The following is a 20,071-nucleotide window of genomic DNA, read 5'->3' on the forward strand; positions in this document are numbered from 1 at the left end:
ATTTATTCATTTAGTCTGTCCCGATAGGGATTATTTTAATATACAGAGAATAGAGGAGAGAAAAGTTGAATATACACCATAACACTTGTACACAGTCAAGTATTTAACAGTAAGCTTTGTTTGTTTTTACATGTAATATTTGGACTATTTACAAGTCTGATAAGCTGTAAGGTTGGCAAAACTGCTGGCTAGTGATGCCAAATTAGCCATTAATTTATTCATGACTGTGTAACAAGCTTTATTTGAACATAACCATCTACATAACACGCTATCATTTGTAAGGAGAATATCTGCTGTAATATGGTGAAAATAGTTGTTGTGAAATAGTAATCTGATGTCCTTTATGAGATTACAGTTACCAGCCCTGCATGATGGTGTGCACTTCACAGGTTTATTGATCCTGAATTTGTCTCTGATATCTCTGCAGAGTCTCAAGGTCAGGAGCACCAAGGAGTGCAAGGACCTGACAGCCAAATACTCACTGGAAAGTAAGAAACAATAGAATTGCATTTATTGTTTTTACATGGTATTTAATTATGTGTTCATTATGTTATCTATAGTATTTTCATTGAGCTTAAGTGTTGCACATTTTGCTCTTAGCATGTAATGTCATTCCTTCTTTTAAATTCAGTTGCATAAAACCCATTGAGTGGGTGGATTAGATAAGGTTTCAAACATCGCCAATTGAGCCTGCGGTATGAAAGTGGCTCTTGTGAATAATCGCCCACTGTGTGTGTGTTCTCTTCTGTCTTGATTTTGCCAGCTCTGCTCTATAAACCAGTGGACAGAGTGACCCGGAGCACGCTTGTTTTACATGTGAGTCAACATTACTGTAGTTTATCATAATATTATCTTTATGCGTTATTTAAATGTTTACGTTTATTGTTTTTACTATTGCTCATATTTAGGATATGTTCCAATTGCCAGAGTGCCTTGTGAAGTTTACTTTCCAGGGTGTTCAGCCATCTTATATTATATTTTAAATCACATGTAGTGTACTTAGTCCAAAGGGCACTGCAAACAACACAGGGAACAAATGAACATTGATATATCACTTCATAGGAAATTATGGGGCCGCCATATTGGGCGTTGCAGTTTCTCTCATTCATAGCAGTGCTAGTTCACTGACTCTGGTGTATACTGTATATGGTCTCTGGTTTTGTATTTGTTTTGTACTAGTTTTTAACTTCTTTATCAAAAATGGCTTTGAATAAATCTGTTTTCCGTTAAATGTTTGTGTTTATTTTATACAGGATCTTCTGAAACACACACCTTCCAGTCACCCAGATTACCCCCTCCTGCAGGACGCCCTTCGCATCTCACAGAACTTCCTGTCCAGCATTAACGAAGAGAGCACACCTCGCCGCCAGTCCATGACAGTGAAGAAGGGAGAGGTGAGTGCAGAAACCCCTCCTTCCTTCCATCTTACCCCTCTCACTCTCTCATAAGTCCTCCATCTTGTTAAATAAGTAGTGTTTGTCAAAAACATATTTTTAAAGGGCACAGAAATGTCAAAATTCCAGGTCGCACATAGTGCAGGTGCCCTGAAGCCATCCAGCCAATGAGCTCCCATCAGGATATACAGCCAGTCGTTTCCATCCATCTCAGAGCCAGCCCACCCTCTGCTCTCCACGAAAACTATCCTTGGGCAACTCTGCCTTCTCTCTGTTTCACACTAGCATACACTCTCCATCTCCACAGAGAGTTTATTCTATAAATAAAACATCCTCTATTTGTTACTGAACTCTTTGCTGCATTTGAGTTGTTTGTGCTCAGATCTAGTGGGATTTATTTTCAATCATCTCTTTCAGTATCTGCTTACTAATGCTCGAGTCATGATGATGTCATTAGTTAAAGTTGGTAAGAAAGCACATCCCCTTGCTGACCCCGCCCAGGAAGATCACCCTTAAACAGAGGTCGACCGATATGGGTTTTTCACTGGCCGATGCCGATATTTAGAAATCAGGGCAGCCGATGGCCGATATATGATGGCAATTTTTTTGGCCGATATGTTTGGTCGATTTTTTTTTTTTTTCCCATTCATCTCATTAAAGTGAGTTTGAGCAAATTATTACTGCCGGGTACAAGATAGTAATAGTAGTAGTAGCCCAATTTAGAGTAATAATACATGGCTCAAAATTTAGGCACCTTTCCAAAACAGTTCTGAAGCAAGCTTTTTGTTTATGTTTACTGACAGACACCAGTGTTTCCCACAGACTGCAAATTAATTCTCTGCCAGCAAGAGGCGCTGTTGCAGTGGAGCTATAGCGGTTTCCCTGGTAACAGCTGTAATCAAATTAGCCAGGGATCTCCAACCCTGCTCCTGGAGAGCTACCATCCTGTAGACTTCAGTTCCAACCCTGCTCCAACACACAACTATATAATCATCAACAACCACTCAACACCTTGATTAGCTGGTTCAGGTGTGTTTGATTGGTGTTGGATCTGAACTCTGCAGGACAGTAGCTCTCAAGGAGCAGGGTTGGATACCCCTGAAATAAGCGCTGCTTACAAACGCTACTTTATCAGGCATTACAGGAAAGATGAAATAAAAATGGCATTGAAGCTTTTCTGAAGACAGTCGTTTTTTTTCAAAGATACAATCATATAAAAACAACCGCGCTGCATTTTAATTTTGAAACGTGACATGCTCATTTTATTCAACAAAGTATAAGCCTTTTGGAAAATCTATTTGTGGCGGTCAGTTTTGATATAGTTACGAGCCGTCACAAATAACTCAATGTATAGGACACACTGGACACTGCTATAAGTCAAATGGCCATAGTAATAACAAAAATAAAATATTTCACACATTACACAGCCTGCTGCTCATAACTGCTTAAGAGTGTGCTGGCCACGAGCGATGACATCGTGGAGGATATTGTCGGAAATACACACACATTTCATGAGGAAAGTTAACGTGCACGTTATAATCAGGCCTGAAGTTTCATCTGAATTGAACGTGTTTCTACTTTCACATGCAAATGACTTGTTGCATTTAATGAATATGATAACTTTCTGGCATCAATTCTAGTCGGGTACAGGCTGTTTTGCCCTGCCATTAGCTGAAGCTGTGTGTGAACAAGCCGCTGCTGCAGAGTGTGAGCTGCTGTCTCTCATGCAGTCTCAGAGGGAGTTCTGCAACAACGCTTAGCTGCCCGCTGGTGCGCATGCCTATAAATCAGCCTAATTTTCGATGCCGATTAATTAAAAATGCCAAAAATCGGCTGATTAATCGGCCGGCCGATCATTCGGTTGACCTCTACCCTTAAAGAGATCTTGGGAATTATCTTGGGAAGATACATTTGGTTTTTGACACGGAGACTCTCTGTGCCGCCTCCTTCATTCCAGCAATGTGGCCTCAGGAGAGTGGCAGATGAATTGTTGCTGTATGATTGATGGCGACCAGCGCTTGCGTGTAATTTGCCTTAATGAGCCACCTTGCTCTGACTCGCAACTCATTGATTATTCATGAAAGGCCATCTTGTGTGAAGCAGGCTCCGCCTACTTCGAGTAAACTGTGAGGAGGAGTTTACTCCCTACACCCCTACCGCCTTACACCCTTGGGGCCAACTGATCAAATACTGATAGTATGTGCATGAAAGAAACTCATGGAAATCAACGTTGTTGTGGAGCCTATTGTCTTTCAGTCCAGTCTAAGAAAACACAAGCCTTAGTTTGCCTTCCTTTTGTTTTTATAGTTTCTAGATGATTTAATAGCCATGATTTCTTTATTAGATAAGGCCTGCATCACTAATTCTATTGCTCATACTTCAGGGACTTAAAAAGACCATGATTATTAAACTTTGGCATGTAGCATTCTAAAAATTGCTTAGAACACCTTATCTATTTTGTTTGCTTGTAGGTTTTTTAGTTTTGTATTTTTTGTTTATTTACACAAACTAGTATAGTTTTTTTTAGCCATTTATTGGTTTCCTGCTATAACAAAAATAATTACTGGTTAATTGGTATCAGCTATAATTTTTATATCATTGTATCATTAGTACTTCTTATTGTTTCATTCATTTGTTTCATTTAGTTATTCTAGAGATGCATCTAGCTTAAGTAGAGAGGTACAGTATAGTACCCTAAGCTTACTTCGTTGGTTGATGCAAATGAACAATGATCTCATTATTTAAGAGTAACTTCAGAACTGATATCAGTGGGCAGCTATAAGCATTAGCATGATTGTTCAGGTCATGGTTGCGTTGATTAGCTATGGGCTTCTAGTGTTACCCGTGCTGGAAACTGGAGGTATGTGGGTGAGAGAGAGAAAAGTGATTCAGGGTGGCCCCAGAGGCCTGCACTTGCTGGGCCGGAGCCACTTAATTAAAATGCAAATGAACCTGCTGATTTCAGAAAGCAGCTTTCAGCGTCTTTGATACACTCGCACACAGCGATGTATGATGGGCTTTGTATGTAGCTGCTGCACACATGTGACATTGCAGACCGTGTATGCACACACACTCATTCACAATGTAAATATGTATATGACGTGTCTGCACTATGCACAAAAGCCACATAAAGACAAACACACAGAAGCAATCCAAACATGCTAATTCCTGAATATACACATCAAACATATGCATACACAACCAGATGACCTCAGGCTCATCAAAGCCACCTGCTCTGTTCAAAAGACTATCACAAACGTATGCACATCAACATACCACACACAGACTCACGTGATGAGCATTTTGCTTCTTACCTTTAGGGCACAGTCTGTTGAGAGGTAATTTAAACACATAAAAATTTACAGGGATATGCTCATAATACTAAAAATATAAATATTCATGTTAAAAATTATTTTAAGTAGGATGTTATGTTCAGAAGGCTAAAAATGTGCAACCCAGAGGGGTTTCTGTCTTTACCACACAAACACAAACAGTTTGAGCCGCTCAGTTTTTTTTATTCTAAATGGCTGTGTGTGTTTAATTTTCAGTGGTTTCAGTCTGTTTGTAGTGGGTGATTATGAAATATTGCAAACTGTTGGAAAATGTCATCTGATGTGCTGAGATCTCCTCTTTTACGGAGAGGAAAAAGCACATCATGTTCACTGTAGACTGGTAAGATATTGGTATAGATTTGCAAACAGTGTACAGTACAGTACAACTGTTTGCGAAAGAGATTGAATTAAGATACCAAGCTTGTTTGTTTTTGGACAGGTGTGTGTGTGCCTGTGTTTTGCAGGGTGAAGAAGACAGAGAGAGGGAGAGGGGCTTTGCATTTCACCTACAGCTAGATTGTTCTGGAAATGCCAGTCATGTGAATGCTGATGTATAGTGCTTTTTGAAAGAAACAGAGTTTAGTGTCTGCTGTTGGTTGTATGTTTTTATTGTATTGTTCTTTGTTGAATAGAAAGTATAAGGGAATGAACAGCTTATTAATTAAAGTGAACAGTTCGCTGCCCTTTTAGAGATACAGTGATCTTTGTGCACTATGTTTTAGTCTGAGGTTAAGATAATATTTTTACCCCTGTGCAAATAAAATAAAATAATACACATGAACATCAAAATAACAATAATAATAATAATAAAATAATAAACATCAATAATTACTTTTTACCATGATTATATATATATTTTTTTTTATAAATTACATATTTTCACTATAATAATAATTCCTATAATAGTAGTTATTATTATTTTATTTTTTTTACATTTAGATTACTATCTAACGCTCACTAAAAGCAAATTTTTAAAAACCCAAAGCATTCAGTAATGCTTTTAAATGTAATCTTTAGCAAACCTCAAAATTAATATCCATTTTTCATACTATACATTGTAATATTGTGATGCCTAAATTGCCTTGTAGCATTTAAAACAATTGATTTTGGGTTTTTGAGGGCTTTATTTATTTTTATAATAGTATTTTTTTAGCCATTTATTGTTTTTCTGCCATAACATAAAAATAATTACTGCAAACTAATAAATGGTCAATTATACAATTTAGTGGTCATTATATTAAAATATTAGACCACAGAATATCCCTAGAATAAAGCTCTCTACTGTTTATATCAACCCCTGGAGGACTGAGTGAATTACCATTGGGACAAGAATCATAAATACATACGGAGTGCTTGATCTTCCCTTTGATTAATAGCTTGTGGCAAAGTGAGATCTGCGAAGGTTCCTCCACTCACAGTGATGTCACCAAACACTGTTGTTTTCTGTAAACATGTCGCCCTCCCTTCTTTTTCCTCTTTTCTCTTTTCTCTAGAAGAGTTCAGCAAGCAAGTTTTAGATAAGCTCTTTAGAAGTGGTATGCACTTCCTGCATGGTTCAGCTTTGAAACTGGACCAATATAATCTTGGTGGTGTGGGAGCATTTGGGAACATTGTGTTTCCCAGGATCCCATTTCAGTATTGCTGAGTGTGATCTTTTGAGCACAAACAGCACTTTGAGTCTCTTCATTCACTACTGGATTCATCTGTCCTATTTTAAGACAGTAACCATCTACTTACTGAAGACCTCGCACATTAATTACTGAGCTGAGGAGAAATGGGCACCGTTAACCGCTGATTGAACTGTTTGCATTGACTAAACAATGTAATTGCTCTTCCTGTTGGGAGAGATATGGAGAGAGGCTCTTTTCTCTGTCACTGCACTTCTGTATGCAGAAATGGAGCCATGTGGAATAGAAATCTTGTTTTTGGCGGTGCCATAAGCTGAAATCAAGCCATTACACTTTGTTCTGGAAAAGCAGTGACGCACAACATGCCTGGCATGCTGGGAGTTTTGGAATGAGTATCCGTTGACTCTTGCATCTCTTCTGTGTCCCCAGCTACAGACAGCACATCACACACACAGTGCTGGGAAATTCACTCAAGTCAATGGCAGTGATGTTGTTGCTTCAAAAATGAGTGGTCTTTGAATGTGGAGGTGAGTGGAGCCATGTTAGAGCGTCTCATGATGAGATGCTTGTGATATCTTTTGTTTCCCCACTGCAGAGGTGACGTGTTACTGTGGGAGCACAGATGCGTGACATGGCCGGGGGCTGCGTTATGCACATATGTGTGTGTTTTCACACATTAACCACTGCTTAGGCTCGTGGGACTATCGCTTACCATATGATCTGTGGACAGGAGTTACCGGTTTCAAAATGTCCTTCCAGGTTTCTCATTTCATAAACACAAAGACTCATTAACACCAGCTCACTGCTCTTTTTGAGAGTTGATTTTTGGAAATAGAGTAGGACCGCCCCCTAGTGGCAGTTCTCACCAACATGTCAAAATTGTTCTATTTGACAGTATTACAGCATTACATTTGTGTATGTGTGTGTTTGTGTGAATATATGCGTGCGTGTGTGTGTGTGTGTGTATATATATATATATATATACACACACACACACACACACACTCACTTGCCACTTTATTAGGTACACCTTGCTTTAGTACCTTTTGCCTTCAGAACTGCCTTAATTCTTCGTGGCATAGATTGGAAACATTCCTCAGAGATTTTGGTCCATTTTGACATGATAGCATCACGCAGTTGCTGCATATTTTTCAGCTGCACATCCATGATGCGAATCTCCCGTTCCACTACATCCCAAAGCTGCTCTATTGGATTGAGATCTGGTGACTGTGGAAGCCATTTGAGTAAAGTAAACTCATTGTCATGTTCTTAGCTGACAGGAGCGACACCCGGTGTGGTCTTCTGCTGCTCTAGCCCATCTGCTTCAGGGTTCGACATGTTGTGCATTCAGAGACTTTATTCTAAAAACCTTGGTTGTAACTAGTTATTATTTGAGTTACTGTTGCCTTTCTATCATCTCTAACCAGTCTGCCCATTCTCCTCTGACCTCTGACATCAACAAGGCATTTTCGTCCACACAACTGCTGCTCACTGGATATTTTCTCTTTTTCATACCATTCTCTGTAAACCCTAGAGATGGTTGTGTGTGAAAATCCCAGTAGATTATTAATTATTTTTTTTACTTTTAAAGTTGTTTTTAAAGCTATGTCTGAACTGAAAATTGCCTACATTGTTTTTGTGTATGACAGAACCGTCAGCTGTTGAAGGATGGCTTCATGGTGGAGCTTGTTGAAGGGGCTCGGAAACTACGCCATGTTTTTCTCTTTACTGACCTCCTGCTCTGTGCCAAACTGAAGAAGCAGATTGGAGGGTAGGGACACTCTTCTCCTTTCATTTCTATCTTTCCATAATTCTGTCTGCCCTGTCATCTTCCCTTTGTTAAAAATGGACCAGTTCTACTCTCATTTACCATATAGGTACTGTTGAGTCAGATACACTTGTATTATTTTCACAACCTGAGTCTAACATCCTGGCTTTTCAGACCTGTGGGCCCAGTCTGCACCAACATCAGTGCTCTATAATCAGATTTCAGGATGTATTTTTGCCTGGATATTAAATTATTTTTCCCATTACCCCATTTCCCTCTTGTGCTGTCTGTCTGCAGTAAGAGCCAGCAGTATGACTCCAAGTGGTACATTCCTCTCTCGGACCTCACTTTCCAAACGGCAGAAGAGTCTGAGCCCCTGCCTATCCCACAAGCCCCTGATGAGGAGCTGGATGCCATTAAGATCAAAATCTCATCCCTGAGGAGTGAGATCCAGAGAGAGAGGGTACAGGATATTTTAGGAAACTTTTCACTCGAATAAGTGTGAAAAAATAGACCCCATTTTATGTATTAATGTATTAATAGTTCTGTTTTCATATTACTAACCCTAACCCTAACCCTAAAAAATTCTGTTCTTTAATTCAAAGAAGCCTGAAAAAGTGCATAATAGTTTAACCCCCCACCCCTTCCCCAAAAAAATATTAGGCAACAAAGCTTTTTTCAACCTTAATAATAATAAGAAATGTTTATTAAGCACCAAATCAACATATTATAATGATTTCTGAAGGATCATGTGACAATTCAGCTTTGACATTGCAGGAATAAATTCAATATTAAAATATATTGAAATAAATATAATATATTATTACAACAGCTATTTTAAACTGTAATAATATTTCACAGTATTACTTTTTACAGTTTTTGATCAAATAAATTCAGCCTTGGTAAGCATGAGACTTCTTTTAAATACATAAAAAATTTACTTCAAATTTACTTCTGAAATAGTGTATATTTGGCTGTAAAAAGCTGTGTCTCAAAACCTTCTGAACTAGACGTAATTTTCTGGGCAACATACATGCATTCAGAAGTTTATGAGACAGCTCACTAGATTTTAAGATTACTTTTTGCTTGCTGCCTCAACAGAGGGCCAACAAAGGGTCGAAGGTTATGGAGAGGCTGAAAAAGAAGCTGTCGGAACAGGAATTGTTACTGCTGCTGAACTCTCCTAACATGCCCCTCAGAGTACACAACCGCAGTGGAAAGGTAAGAGCCAGTGATTCACAGCCTTTCTGTCCTATCTGATTTTCATCCTCACACTCCTTTTCAACATTCCTGATCATGCTTACAGTGCATGTCGGTTATACATTTCAGAGCTACATTTTTCTGATCTCATCGGACTACGAGCGTGCCGAGTGGAAGGAAGTGATCCGAGAACAGCAAAAGAAATGTGAGTGGCAGTGTCAATGAAATCAGCAATAAATTGGGTGATAGTGTTTTTTTTGTTTGTTTTTTTCAACTGAAGACTTGCTCATTTTCCAGGCTTTAAGACCTTCAGCCTGACGTCCATGGAGCTTCAGATGCTCACCAACTCATGTCTCAAACTCCAGACGGTCCATCAATTACCCCTCACTGTCAATAAAGAGGGTAAGAGAGTTGCACAGGTCTTCCAGATAATATGAAATCAAAACTGTTTACAATCTTATCAAATTTTCATGGATTTCTTGTGCATGATTCTTTTGTGCACAAAAAAGTTAAAAGTTAAAAAGTTAATTCTAAACATGTTTTGAACAGTTTTCTCTACTTTTTTTCTCCGCCTATAGAGGATGAATCTACAGGACTGTACGGATTCTTGAATGTAATTGTCCATTCTGCCTCTGGACTTAAACAGAGCTTAAGTATGTGTCTCTTTCCTTTTTCCTCTCTGTGCTCATCAAAGGTCATGTACACTTTTTTCAGCCTGTCCTAACACCCTGTAAAGAGCCAGTATCTTACAGATCCTCTTACCTTTTCCTCTCTTTAGATCTGTATTGCACATTAGAGGTGGACTCCTTCGGCATCTTTGTGAATAAAGCCAAAACAAGAGTGTACAGATACACCACAGAACCCAAGTGGAATGAGGTAATCCCATGTGCCCGTCCCTGTCTATACATCATCAATACCAAAAGACCTGCCTGCTGAAATACTCTTGAGAGAAACAGAAGCGAGGCCATGTGGAATATGAAGGCCTTCTAGACAAATTATTTTACATTTTAATCAAGAGCAATTACCATCCTCAAATTAAGGAGCCATTTATGCCACGGTGCCTGGGGAGCAGTTGGGGTTTCGGTGCCTTGCTCAAGGGCACCTCAGTTGTGGTATTGTCAGGCCAAGACTTGAACCCGCAACCTTAGGGTTAGGAGTCAAACTCTCTAACCATAAGGCCACGACTTCCCCTATGTTCTGAGGGTAGCTATTATGTATATGTTTACTATGTGTATTTGTTTTATATGTTCTGGGTAATGTAGTTCTTCTGTATTGTTTCTGCCTCAGGAGTTTGAGATTGAGTTGGAGGGCTCCCAGACATTACGTCTACTGTGTTACGAGAAAAGCTACAACAAAGCTAAGATGAACAAGGAGGATGGAGAGAGCACGGACAGAATTATGGGCAAAGGCCAAATCGCGGTATGATCTTTACTGAAAAAACACTGTAACAAATTTGAAAGTGTTATTTTAGTATTACTGTTAATATTCTGAAATAGTTTTTTTATGTTTTTAGTTTAGGTTTCATTAATTTTATGTGCTTTTTGTCACCTTCATTCATTTTTCTTATATTTCTATTTAGATTTATTTTGTTTTAGTTTTAGTAAGTATAGCACTTCAGTTTGTAATTCGGTTTATTAAGGCAACATTTTTAATTTTCATTTAAGTTTTTCATAAAGTATCTATATTTTATTTCAGCACATTGCAATTAGTAAAAACGATTTTTAATATTTTTAGTTTTAGTTGAACACTGGTTGGTACCACCCAGGCTCTTGCTATATACATTTTTAACCAAAAATGGAGTATAATGATATGAGAATGGTTGTCGAGTCATACATCAACACCACTAGTCAATTTTTTATTTTTATTTATTTTTTGTTATTTAGCCTTTTCATCTTAATTGGCATCTATAAATCGATAAAATGTCTCAATCTCGACTCTAAACTAGGCTATTTATACAAGACTTATTAATGACTCACTCAACCCACTAATAAGTCATTTTTACAAATCCCTAATGGTTAACAGGTTGTTTGTGTTGTGAGCATAAATTTGCATGGCTCATGTGAACTGTTGTGAGCTAAGTGTCATTCTCCATCTGGCCCCTCAGTGAGTCCGGTCAAAGGTATATCTGCTCTTATGAGAAACAGTCACAGATGGGGACTGGCCTTTATACTCCAGACATTTAATCTGCTTTTTATTAGGTAGGGTGTTATTCACTCTGCCCTGGCTTTTTAGGCATCGAATCATCTATAATTCATGTGTCCTGTCAGAAATTGTCAAACTCAAAACAACGTCAGATCAGCTGACCTATCAGTCCCCTCCCTAGAGAGTTTTGTGGGGTCACACAAACAGCACAAAATTCTCTTCCCTTACAAATGACTGCATGTAAAGTCTAGGTTTGGATGCTTTTGGTTTCAAAGCGTCAGTTGGTGTATCGTGGGGGAAGGGGGAGGGATTAGGGGGCTGTGCTATGATCGCTCTGTAGTCCTGAAAGCAGACTTGTTTAAGACGAGGCCCCCCATCAGCCAGCTGTGACTTTGGAAAGCTCTGCCCTAGTCCTTAAGTCATAAAATGCATTATTTTTGGGATCATCTTTCTTTTGTTTAAGTAATGCGGTCTTTGTAAAATCAAATAATTTTCTTCTTAAACAATATGATGATTCATTGCTTTGCTATTTGGTTTTAAGTTCTCTCCTTAGAAAGTGCACTTTCATGTGGTCTGCCAACATATTAACTTTCTAAATATATCTGGACTGATCTGCAATTGGAAATATAATAGGTAGATTCAAAGACGTAAATATGAAAGTGTTGTTAGTTTTTTTTTTTCAATTATTATTTTCAATTAAGTTTATAGTTAATTTAGTTTTTTTTTTTTTTATTAAACTGCTATTTTGAATTCTTTAGTAAATTTAGTTTTATATTTTAATTTTAGAATTTTAGGGCTTGTTATGTGTTAGCTTATATTATTTAAATGTGTTAAATGCTGTCACATATCTTACAGACATTGCCATCTAGTGTATCACTACATAATGCCGATTTTTCATGTTTAATATATAGAATGTATAAAATTCAGGGTCTAAAAGTAAAAAATATTTATTTAAATCATGAAAAATTTTTTAAATTGTTACCTATTAAATTGTTACCTATTTCAGTTAGCAAAATTATTATTATTTTTTTTTTGTAAATTTTTGTAAATGATAACAGTACTGCATGGCAGCAGAATAAACCTTTAAGAGATGCTCTGATTGGTGTACTGGACATTAGTGGCTTTGTATGGGTTGGGGCAGGGCAGGGCAGCTTACTCAGACTGAGGTAAGTCAAGGGATCATCTATTACGAGCTGGAGGTGCGGAAATAGAAAGTTACGCAGACTTACAAAAGAAAATAAGATACTTAAGTGAACAGCAGTAGATTTTGGGATTCTCTGAGAATCTGGATAAATCATTAATATCAGCATTTGCAGTGTACAGAGTAATTGGATCACTATAGCTCAACACTTGCACCGGACTAAGGATGTATTATTGTTAAAGAGCTACTTAAACACTTCATCTGATATTGAAGACCCTCTTTGTGTATTATTTGAATGGAAGACATCTGGAGCAGCCATGGATCTTTTTAGAACATCATATAACCCGTAAGGATCTACAAGATCCAGATCGCACTACATCTTAAGGGATTTCCAATTCCAGCTGAAGATCTCTGCTCAGTTATTGCACAGTCGTAGATACGTTGGAGATGAGTGAAGAGTGGTTAAGACTTGGTGAGGAGGGCAGGAGCTGCTGTCCACCCGTTGAGGACTGTGATGTGGGGCTGGTGAAGGGTGTGGCGGTAGATATTTCCACGCAAACTGCCCCAGCAGGCAAAGGAACAAAGTTATGGGACCTTGTACAAAATGTCTTGCACAGAAGAAAGGTAAAGTGAAGGAAAAAACAGCATGAAGTTGTTTATGTTGAAATTTTTGTTTGTGTGGGTTGGTTTTCAGTTTAACAGCTGTGTATTGGTAACTGGTTAAGTAGTGACAGCAGTGTTTTGCAGTGTGACATGCAATACTTCAAAATATTATATATTTTTTTTTAATCTTAATTTATATATATTTATATATAATATGTATATATTATAACTTTTATTTATAATTCTTGCCACTTATGTCAGTAGTCTACTTCACACCGAGATGTAAAGGTAGCATATTAAAAATATGTGGTAATAGTAATAAAGGTTAATATTGCATTTTTGTGTGTGTGGGTTGTTTTTCCTATGCCAGTGGAGCTCTAATGACCTAAGCTGGTATTGGTGTGTGGCCAAAGCCCCAGTTCTCACTCTTTCTCTCTCCCTGCCCCGTTGACATACAGGTTGTAATGACTGAGATGATGAGATTAGATAGCAGAGCAGGATCAGGCCTTACACGAGACCATATGGAGATTAGGCCAGGATGAGGGAAAGGAACACGCTGAACTTGGCCCACTCCAGATGGCCCCACGTTTGCTAAGAGGGGTCAGAAATTGGCTGGTGATGTGCAAAACTGCTGTATAAGGAGAAGTGGCAGTATGAAAAATGTTCACATCACTACAAGCCTTTCATAACATTGGTGGTGTTAATAACAGATGAAGACATGTGTCTTCCAAAAAGCCCTGTAGATCTCAACAAAAAGACAAATGTTCTGTGTCTGTGTTGGAAATCCCATTGTATTTTATGTCTTTTTCTTGTTTTGTTTTTTTATCCAGTTGGATCCTCCAATGCTCCAGGGTAAAGACTGGCAGAGAACAGTCATACCTATGAATGGGGTAAGTGTATTCATCTGTTCCTCTGCTGAAATCCTACCATCCAACACTCTTAATTACTAATTGTACACCTTTTTCTGAATTGAGGTGAAGATATCCATGAAGTTCACAAGCCGTGAGTTCAGCCTGAAGAGAATGTCCTCACGGAAGCCCATGGGTGTGTTTGGAGTAAATATCTCCTCAGTGACAAAGTGAGTCAGCACACATTTTATATGAAGATATATGAACATACACTAGAAAATTATTTGGTTCGAGTTTAAAGCGCACACATTTTGATGCTGATGCTTCTTCAGGGATTCATTGTGTCAAAGAAAATTAGAATATACAGTATAGAAAATAGTAAATGGTATAGAATTCTATAAAAATAGGCTTCATAGAATTCTGCCCTTTCTGTGCAGTGTTTGTGTTCGGATTTGATTGACAGTAATGAGGATTGCCTATAATGAGCTTCCAAATGGGTTTAAGGGCAGAACCAATTAATGCTATAAAGACAACATGACAACACCAGTACAGATGCTCAGACCCTAACATGTGCATCAAAGGTCTCTACATTAGCAGCACCTACCGCTGATTAATGTAAAGGTAAAGGAATTATTCTGCTGAATTTCCAAGCTGCTCTTTTCCATACAATGAAAATGTACAGTGAACACAGGCTGTCAATTCGAAAAAGCATGAAAACCAACTTTTCTGAAACTGTGAAAGCTTTATTTGAAAGACAGACAGTTAAACAAATTTAAGCCATACTTTTCAAGTCTCATTTGCGTATACACTATTGTTCTTGTTTTGTTTTGTTTTTAAGAATTAATACTTTTATTCAGGAAAGATGCAGTAAATTCATCAAAGAAGCCTGAAAAATGTGCTATGGTTTCCACAAAAATATTAAACACAACTGCTTTATTAACAAAGATAATAATAAGAAATGTTTCTTGAGCACCAAATCAGCATATCAGAATGATTTCTGGAGGATCAATTTAAATTATATTAAATTAATTAATTAATTAAATTATTAAAAAAAATAATAATAATAATAATGCAACCTTGGTGAGCATAATGGTAGTGTTATGTATTTAACGGTAATGGTAATATATTTGATAATGTAATATAAATGTAATTATTTTAATGTATGTGAACACAAATAGTAATTTTAGATTTAAGATCATATGCTTAAAATGACAAATTTGTTCAAAAAAATTGTTTTGTTTATCCTATTTTTACTGAATGTAAGTAAAAAAATTTAGTCCTTGTTTCGGTCTTATCATCATTAAAATCAAATAGCTGGTCTTGTGATACTGGTATTACTTTTTTTGTCTTAGACGGGAACGCTCTAAAGTGCCCTACATCGTCAGACAGTGTCTAGAGGAGATCGAGAGAAGAGGAATGGAGGAAGTGGGCATCTACCGTGTCTCAGGAGTGGCCACTGACATTCAGGCACTCAAGACTGCCTTTGACACCAGTGAGTGTCTATCAAACCTGTGTTATGATACACAGAGTAATGACAGACACATCCAGTCAGGCAGTTTAGTTGCTGATCTCTCTCTCTCTGTGTCTCTCTGTAACAGATAATAAAGACGTGTCAGTAATGATGAGTGAGATGGATGTGAACGCCATTGCTGGAACGCTGAAGCTGTACTTCAGGGAGCTTCCTGAGCCCCTGTTCACTGACGAGCTCTACCCTAACTTTGCAGGAGGCATTGGTGCGTCAGTTGTTTTTTCTTGGAAAACACATTGCTAAGTATCGAGCAGACTTGGCTTTGTGAAGGTATAACTATGTTGATTATGTCCTCATTTCTCTGCAGCTCTTTCAGACAGCGTAGCTAAGGAGAGCTGTATGCTGAACCTCCTCCTTTCTCTCCCAGAGCCCAACCTGGTCACCTTCCTCTTCCTGCTGGATCATCTCAAGAGGTAGACAAGATGCTGATGACTTTGACAGTGTTCTAAGAGGCTTAACAACAAGATAGACGTATTTCTAGATCAAAATCCATTGTTTGTGGAACATTCATATGTAGAAATCATAGCTGAATGAATTTAGGGGAAGGGTTAAGGCTATGATTGGCTGATAGAAACGTTTCTGAAACACGGTCTGATTGCATGGTGCTTTTCTTTAAGAAATATTAAGCTTATTAAAGACATTTCCCCTTAAATTCTCATTGCCGTTATGCAAAAAATCAAAAAAACATTCTCATTTCTGTATAACATCTTGTCTGGGCACATTGATTTGTATTTTTTTTTTTTTTATTCAGTGCCACCAAACTGTATAAATATTATGCATATGAACTATTTGATTTTTTTTTTTTTTATTGGAGGGAGAAAAATGTAATTAATTGTAATTAAATGTAATTATATAATAGCAAACTGGATGCATTCATATACTGATAATCTCGCTTTCCTGTCTTCCTGCTCTTTCTCTTTTTGTTTCAAGGTTGCAGAAAAGGAGAGCGTAAACAAGATGTCTCTTCACAATCTGGCCACCGTGTTTGGCCCAACCCTGCTACGACCTGCTGAGAAGGACAGTAAAATCCCCACTAACCCCACACAGCCTATCACGATGGGGGACAGCTGGTCACTGGAAGTCATGTCACAGGTACACATTTAGACTTCTTTTCAGCATGGACCATAAGGAAAATTGACTATTTACAATTTAAGGACTGTAGACATGATGTCAAGCACCATTGAAAATCATTTAAATGTGTCTCTGTTTGTAAAAACAATGGAAAACACATTTACAGTAATGCACTTATGTTTTATCCATTACACTTCACCTGAAATGTGCATAATTATGTCTTCTTTGGTTCTGTAGGTGCAAGTTTTGCTGTATTTCCTTCAGCTGGAGACCATCCCGACGCCAGACAGTAAGAGACAGAGTATCCTGTTTTCCACAGAGGTATAAAGGAATCCTTATTCCCACTGTAAGTCTTACACCAGTGGGAGAGGGAGTAAGCAAGCATGTCCAACCACTTGGGTATAACGGACACTGGAATGCACAAGAGCAACTCCTCCTGGGCAAAAGCAGGAGTGCTTCGCCTTTTGCGCTTTTTTTCTAGCTGTCGCCACTAGTGGGCAACACAGCCCTTTTAAACGGTGAAGAACTCGACTTACTCGGAGCACACCTTGAATATGACTGAACCATCCATGTGAACCGCCAGTTTTCCTCTGAACATCAGTGTCCGTTCAGCACCTTCGCTTTTCATTTTGTGACTCCTCAGATCCCTGAGCACGCTCTTGTGTCTGGTCTTTCATATCAGCTGGTGACAGTGAATTCTGTCTCTTCTGGCTTTTTTGTTTGTCCTCATTTCGCCTGTCCCCACTGGTCACTGATGCTCTTTCTGTGCTGCTACAGTTCAGTATCCAGCTCTAAACCGTTACAGATTTCAAATCCTTTTATATGATAGATAATTACATGACAGTTCAGCGTAGTTCTTATTGCAGACTCTTTAAAAGTCAAATGGAGAGCTCTTATTAGTGTATGTCATTCATTTAAATGATTCATTTAAATTTAAAAGGATTTCTTCATAGAAGATGGTGTTCGGTTCAGTTATTGTCAGTGTTGATGTGCTTCTAATTTAAGATAACATTGAGAAACAAACAAAAATGAGAAAAAAAAAAAACTTTTTTTTTTTTTTTGGCCCATACCTCTCTATCAAGCAATATTTAAGCATTCATGAGTGTGTTTAAAAACATATGATACATGTTTCATTATACTTTCGTAGTCAAGATTTTTTCCCCCTCATATTTTGGGAGAGAGGGAAGTACATTCAATATATTTTTCTTTATTCTGATTTTTTTTTTTTTATGTAATATAGAATAATTATTATTTATTTGGGGACAGATATCAACATTAGTGTCTTTTCAAAGTACGTCTATGTTTATCGCTAACTTATCTGTGATACAAAGTACTGTAGATTCCTTACATATCCTCTTGTCTTTTGAATCTGTTCAGCATTTGAAAATGCTGAGAGGATAGCACACAACATTAGCGTTTCCCCTGCCATATATCTAGTGTTGAGAGATGACCAAACGGAGAGGTTTTTAGCTCGCATTAGTCATCCACATCCGCTCTCTCTCTAGCTTCACAGCACACTGTGGTTTATGTCTCGCTGAGAAGCATACAGCAGTGCCTCTCTGTCTCACCGGAAGACATTAAGGTTAAAAAAACAACAACGCTGTATATAGCACAATCTGTTATCCTTGAATCCTGTCAGATGGTTTAATGAAGGAAGGGTTAATAATGAATGGTAATGAAAGGTATTTTGTCTTTATAGCAATTCTGTTCATTTTATCAGTAAAAATGAATGCTCTTAAGCTTATTATTTCAGTTAAAGGTGCTTTAGTTACTTTATTTAACATGCAGGCATGTTTTTTGATTTAAAAGTGTTTTTAATGTTTTTTTGTTTTTTTTTAAGTTTGATAAGTGTTTGTGCGTTTGAGATGTAACATTATACCAAATTCTGGCTACTGTAGAAGGATTTTGAAGACTGCCATACATACAAAAAGTGGTGCAGCAATTAAAAAAGGAATTGCTGTTAATCCACCATCTAAAGCTTTTTCGTTAACGTGTGCAGTAAAAGCGTGTCTGAGACTTTTCATCTTGTCTGTCCTGTTTCTTGATTGTTGACACTAAATGTACATTTCCTGTATCTTGCACCTGTCCGGACTGAATTCAGCACCACATGTGGGTTTCTTCTAGAGATATCCCGCTTTTTGTAATATAAAGCTCTTGACATCAAACTGTGATCTACTGCTGTCAGAAGGCATTAGGTGATTCAAAGCATTCCCGTTGTGTGAATTGCTCATTTAATGTGCTTTTTTTAGATTGTTGAATGTTACTGGGTTAGGAATATTGGACATAATGGGAGTGATACAGCGCATGATGTTTGAGAAGCGATGTTTCTTTGCACTGCACATAGTTTAAAGACTAATGTGATTAAATTTCTTGTTATAAACGTAATGAGATTGTATCACACAGTAGGAAACGTCTACAAGCAAAATCTGAAAACTTGCTTTTTACATTATAACCAGATTTATTTGTATCCACAAAGTATAACAGTTTTGAAATGATTGGTCATGAAAGCATTGCAAGGGTCCATTTGTGTCATCCATTGTAATGTTATGATGATTTATGTTGAAACCTTGCCTTTAAACACATGAAGACATGCTGGACAGCCACCGGGACAGGCTATGGATGCTCTCCCTTTTTCCCTCTTAAGGTTTTTGTCACTATTTATTCTTGCTAATACCTTAATGTTCTGGTTATAGGACTATACAAACAGATAATGAATTCTGCAGACTGAAATGTTTGGAAGGCATTTGCGGCCTATGTTTATACACAAAATGTTGAATAAAACCTCCTGTATATGAATACCTACTGGCTCAAGGTTTATTTTTTTCTAAAACTTTTGAGATTGTATCACACAGTGAGAGAAATATTTTACACATTCTGGATACTACATTAGTTTGATTTAATCATTTACTTTTTTTGTGTGTGCATGCATGTTTATAGAAGAACATGCTTTGAAACTCATTTGACTGTATTGCACATATGTAATGTAAATATGTGTCCACATGGGGGCAACACAGCGTTGCTCCATTATTGTGCAGGTTTGTGTGCTTACAGTAGGTTTTATTTTTATTTATTAATTTAATTTATTTATTATAATTTATTTATCTTTTTCATGGGGGTGACTAAAATACCTGCCTTGAGAAATAACAATCGACTAACAGCAGACGAGTGGCAGAGAGGTAATCTGGATATTGTTCATTCTACTCATTTGACGAACTGCTTTTTGCATACAATATAGAGAAACACGCACGTTTCAACAACAATGCAGTCAATTCGGCAAAGTCTCCCTCTTCCTTTTCTCCCCATTCTTCCTCATTTTCTTATTTTGCATTTATTGTATATTTCTCGTGATGCTTACCTCAGTAACGTTTTAAAAAAAGTCTCTATAAAGTCGTTTTCATCAATGTTTACATGCTAGA

The 20,071-nt window shown here is 37.6% G+C and overlaps 1 protein-coding gene across 1 annotated transcript in view; it reads left to right on the top strand.

Moving 5' to 3' along the window:
• Positions 1 to 19,453, top strand: part of LOC109104842 (breakpoint cluster region protein-like) — a 67,935-nt gene extending 48,482 nt beyond the window's left edge. Inside the window, exons 6-23 of the mRNA XM_042778852.1 lie at positions 428 to 488; positions 764 to 816; positions 1,254 to 1,394; positions 8,004 to 8,125; positions 8,420 to 8,585; positions 9,224 to 9,343; positions 9,452 to 9,527; positions 9,620 to 9,724; positions 9,901 to 9,975; positions 10,101 to 10,198; positions 10,610 to 10,741; positions 14,039 to 14,098; positions 14,177 to 14,286; positions 15,409 to 15,548; positions 15,655 to 15,789; positions 15,892 to 15,997; positions 16,514 to 16,676; positions 16,893 to 19,453. Of these exons, the coding sequence (XP_042634786.1) occupies positions 428 to 488; positions 764 to 816; positions 1,254 to 1,394; positions 8,004 to 8,125; positions 8,420 to 8,585; positions 9,224 to 9,343; positions 9,452 to 9,527; positions 9,620 to 9,724; positions 9,901 to 9,975; positions 10,101 to 10,198; positions 10,610 to 10,741; positions 14,039 to 14,098; positions 14,177 to 14,286; positions 15,409 to 15,548; positions 15,655 to 15,789; positions 15,892 to 15,997; positions 16,514 to 16,676; positions 16,893 to 16,982 (1,953 nt within the window). The 3' untranslated portion in view covers positions 16,983 to 19,453. The remainder of the gene's footprint in view (positions 1 to 427; positions 489 to 763; positions 817 to 1,253; positions 1,395 to 8,003; positions 8,126 to 8,419; positions 8,586 to 9,223; positions 9,344 to 9,451; positions 9,528 to 9,619; positions 9,725 to 9,900; positions 9,976 to 10,100; positions 10,199 to 10,609; positions 10,742 to 14,038; positions 14,099 to 14,176; positions 14,287 to 15,408; positions 15,549 to 15,654; positions 15,790 to 15,891; positions 15,998 to 16,513; positions 16,677 to 16,892) is intronic.
• Positions 19,454 to 20,071: the final 618 nt, after the last annotated feature.

This window comes from Cyprinus carpio, chromosome A21 (assembly GCF_018340385.1).
Source record: "Cyprinus carpio isolate SPL01 chromosome A21, ASM1834038v1, whole genome shotgun sequence".
NCBI classification, from domain to species: Eukaryota; Metazoa; Chordata; class Actinopteri; order Cypriniformes; family Cyprinidae; genus Cyprinus; species Cyprinus carpio.